The sequence below is a fragment of the Corticium candelabrum genome, chromosome 1, assembly GCF_963422355.1.
Source record: "Corticium candelabrum chromosome 1, ooCorCand1.1, whole genome shotgun sequence".
Classification (NCBI taxonomy): domain Eukaryota; kingdom Metazoa; phylum Porifera; class Homoscleromorpha; order Homosclerophorida; family Plakinidae; genus Corticium; species Corticium candelabrum.
In genome coordinates this window covers 1,768,796-1,771,295 of record NC_085085.1, presented here as the reverse complement: position 1 = coordinate 1,771,295, position 2,500 = coordinate 1,768,796, and the positions used below count along the sequence as shown (strand labels likewise).

Below are 2,500 nucleotides of genomic sequence, written 5' to 3'. Positions count from 1 at the left end.
AAAATGGCGACTACCATAGGGTTACGCCCCCACGTTGGAAGCTCAATTTCTCCGTTCAGAAAGAGTTCTATTAAGAAAGAAAGGTACCAATAGAATCAGGCCACTTAGTACTATCATGAGAACGTTACTTCTATTTTCATGGGAGTTCCCCTTTAAATAAACAAAATTAATAAATAAAATAATTAAATAAATTAAATAAATCAATACATAAGTAAATATAAAATTGAATAAATTCAATTAAATAAACAAATTTAAATAAATAAAATTAAATAATTAATTTAATTAATATTATAAATAAAATTAATTAAATAAAATTAAATAAATAAAATTGAATAAATAAAATAAATAAATAAATAAATAAAATAAATAAAATAAAATAAATAAAACAAAATAAATAAACAAAATTAAATAAATAAAATAAACAAATAAATAAAATTAAATAAATAAATTAAATAAATAAATTAAATAAATAAATTAAAATAAATAAAACAAATAAATAAAACAAATAAATAAATAAAATTAAATAAATAAAACAAATAAATAAAACAAATAAATAAATAAAATTAAATAAATAAAATTCATAAATAAAATAAATAAAATAAACCAATAAATTAAATAAATCAATAAATAAGTAAATATAAAATTTAATAAATTCAATTAAATAAATTTAAATAAATAAAATTAAATAAATAAATTTAAATAAATAAATTCAAATAAATAAAATAAAATAAAATAAAATTAATTTAATAAAATAAAATAAATAAAAAAAAATAAAATAAAATTAATTTAATAAAATAAAATAAATAAAATAAAATAAAATAAAATTAATTTAATAAAATAAAATAAATAAAATAAATAGAATAAATAAATAAAATAAAATAAATAAAATAAATAAATAAAGTAAAATAAATTAATTAAAATAAATAAAAGAAATAATTAATATATTTAAACGAAATTTTACTACACCCTACTAATCCTATTTTTTATCAAATATAGTTCTTTTACTTGATACACAAGAATTTCTTTTTACGCATGCGCTTCATGCTCTGCTGTTAAGCAAGAGGCAATGGCACATTCGTTTCTTCCTCACTATCACTCTGTCTACAAACATTTCAAGTAGCTAGATCCTGCATTCCAGCCCTTTGTCGAAACCTCTAGAGAGAGAGTGCACGTGTGTGGCATACAGTATGTACCTACTACATGCATAGCCAGTATGTTGGAGGCATAACGGTCAGCTCTGAATGTGTAGCGGGTATATTGAAGGCAAAACAGGCAGTTCTGATGGTTACGCTTTAACATACCTGGTACGGCTAGAACCCTGCACATCCATCTATCAACCCGCCTACATCCGGCCATCGAGTCGTTGCAGTGTTACTGTAACCCTAGTGCATGCTCGCCTCGAATTAATAACAAACAGCAATAAGTACAAGTACTAGAGGTATTCCATTGCTTGCCTTCTGTGAGAACTTGTCTGGCTGTTTGACTCCGGCTTCTAGCAGTGGTTTCACGGTTCGACTGACAGAAACCCTAAACAACAACAAGTAGTAAGAAAGTGTTGTTATGACTAATTTTTTGGTAACTGTAGAGTATTGTTCTGTAGTTAACTTAATGTGATAGTTATAAGAAATATATTAGAAAGTTAAAATACTGCGTTGCAATGAGTCATTAAATTGCAAGTTAAACAGACAAACAGACAGACAGACAAACAAACAGACAAACAAACACACAAACCGACAAACACACAAACAAACAGACAGACAAACAGACAGACAAACAAACAGACAAACAAACAGACAAACAGACAGACAGACAAACAAACAAACAGACAAACAAACAAACAGACAAACAAACAAACAGACAAACAAACAAACAAACAGACAAACAAACAAAAACAAACAAACAGGCAGACAAACAAACAGACAAACAAACAGACAAACAAACAAACAAACAGACAGACAGACGAACAGACAGACAATCAAACAGACAAAGTCAATCAAAAACAACGACATTCTACTGCAACGCAAAACAACACAAACACAATGCAAACTCTCCTCAGGCTCACCAATTCTGATCTCCGCTGTTGAGCACAGAAGACGACAACACAAGCCTTTCCCTGATCGTCCAATCCGACTGACTACTCGCTTGACCGGCCTGCCCAGTCTGACCGTGACCGCCACCACTCGTGCCTGCCATGCAAACAAACACCAAAAAACATCAGAAAATCACACAAAATCACGTAACCCCCATTAAGGCCCCCATTTTTATTACGATGCATATCAACTTGTTATAGCACGAGAACGTGTATCCGATCACTCCTGGAGCGAAACGATCCAAAATCTAATACAAACGTGCGACAACTTGATTTAGCTAATTTCCCGTATATCTTGTTTCAATGTCCCGTATGCTTAAAATACTGCAAATTAAGTTAAGTGGCCATTGATAATCTAGCAAGAAACAGTTATATGTAGTTGTGCACAAATGTTGCAACTTTGGACTCTCC

At 28.6% G+C, this 2,500-nt stretch overlaps 1 protein-coding gene across 2 annotated transcripts in view; it reads right to left on the bottom strand.

Moving 5' to 3' along the window:
- Positions 1-2,377, bottom strand: part of LOC134192085 (bromodomain-containing protein 8-like) — a 10,937-nt gene extending 8,560 nt beyond the window's left edge. Inside the window, exons 1-3 of one of the 2 annotated variants that reach the window (XM_062660775.1) lie at positions 2,269-2,377; positions 2,063-2,186; positions 1,434-1,527 (exon numbers count right to left, since the gene is read on the bottom strand). In XM_062660775.1, the coding sequence (XP_062516759.1) occupies positions 1,434-1,527; positions 2,063-2,186; positions 2,269-2,275 (225 nt within the window). In that variant the 5' untranslated portion in view covers positions 2,276-2,377. The remainder of the gene's footprint in view (positions 1-1,433; positions 1,528-2,062; positions 2,187-2,268) is intronic. The other variant, XM_062660783.1, reaches the window with a different exon arrangement.
- Between the last annotated feature and the right edge of the window lie 123 nt (positions 2,378-2,500).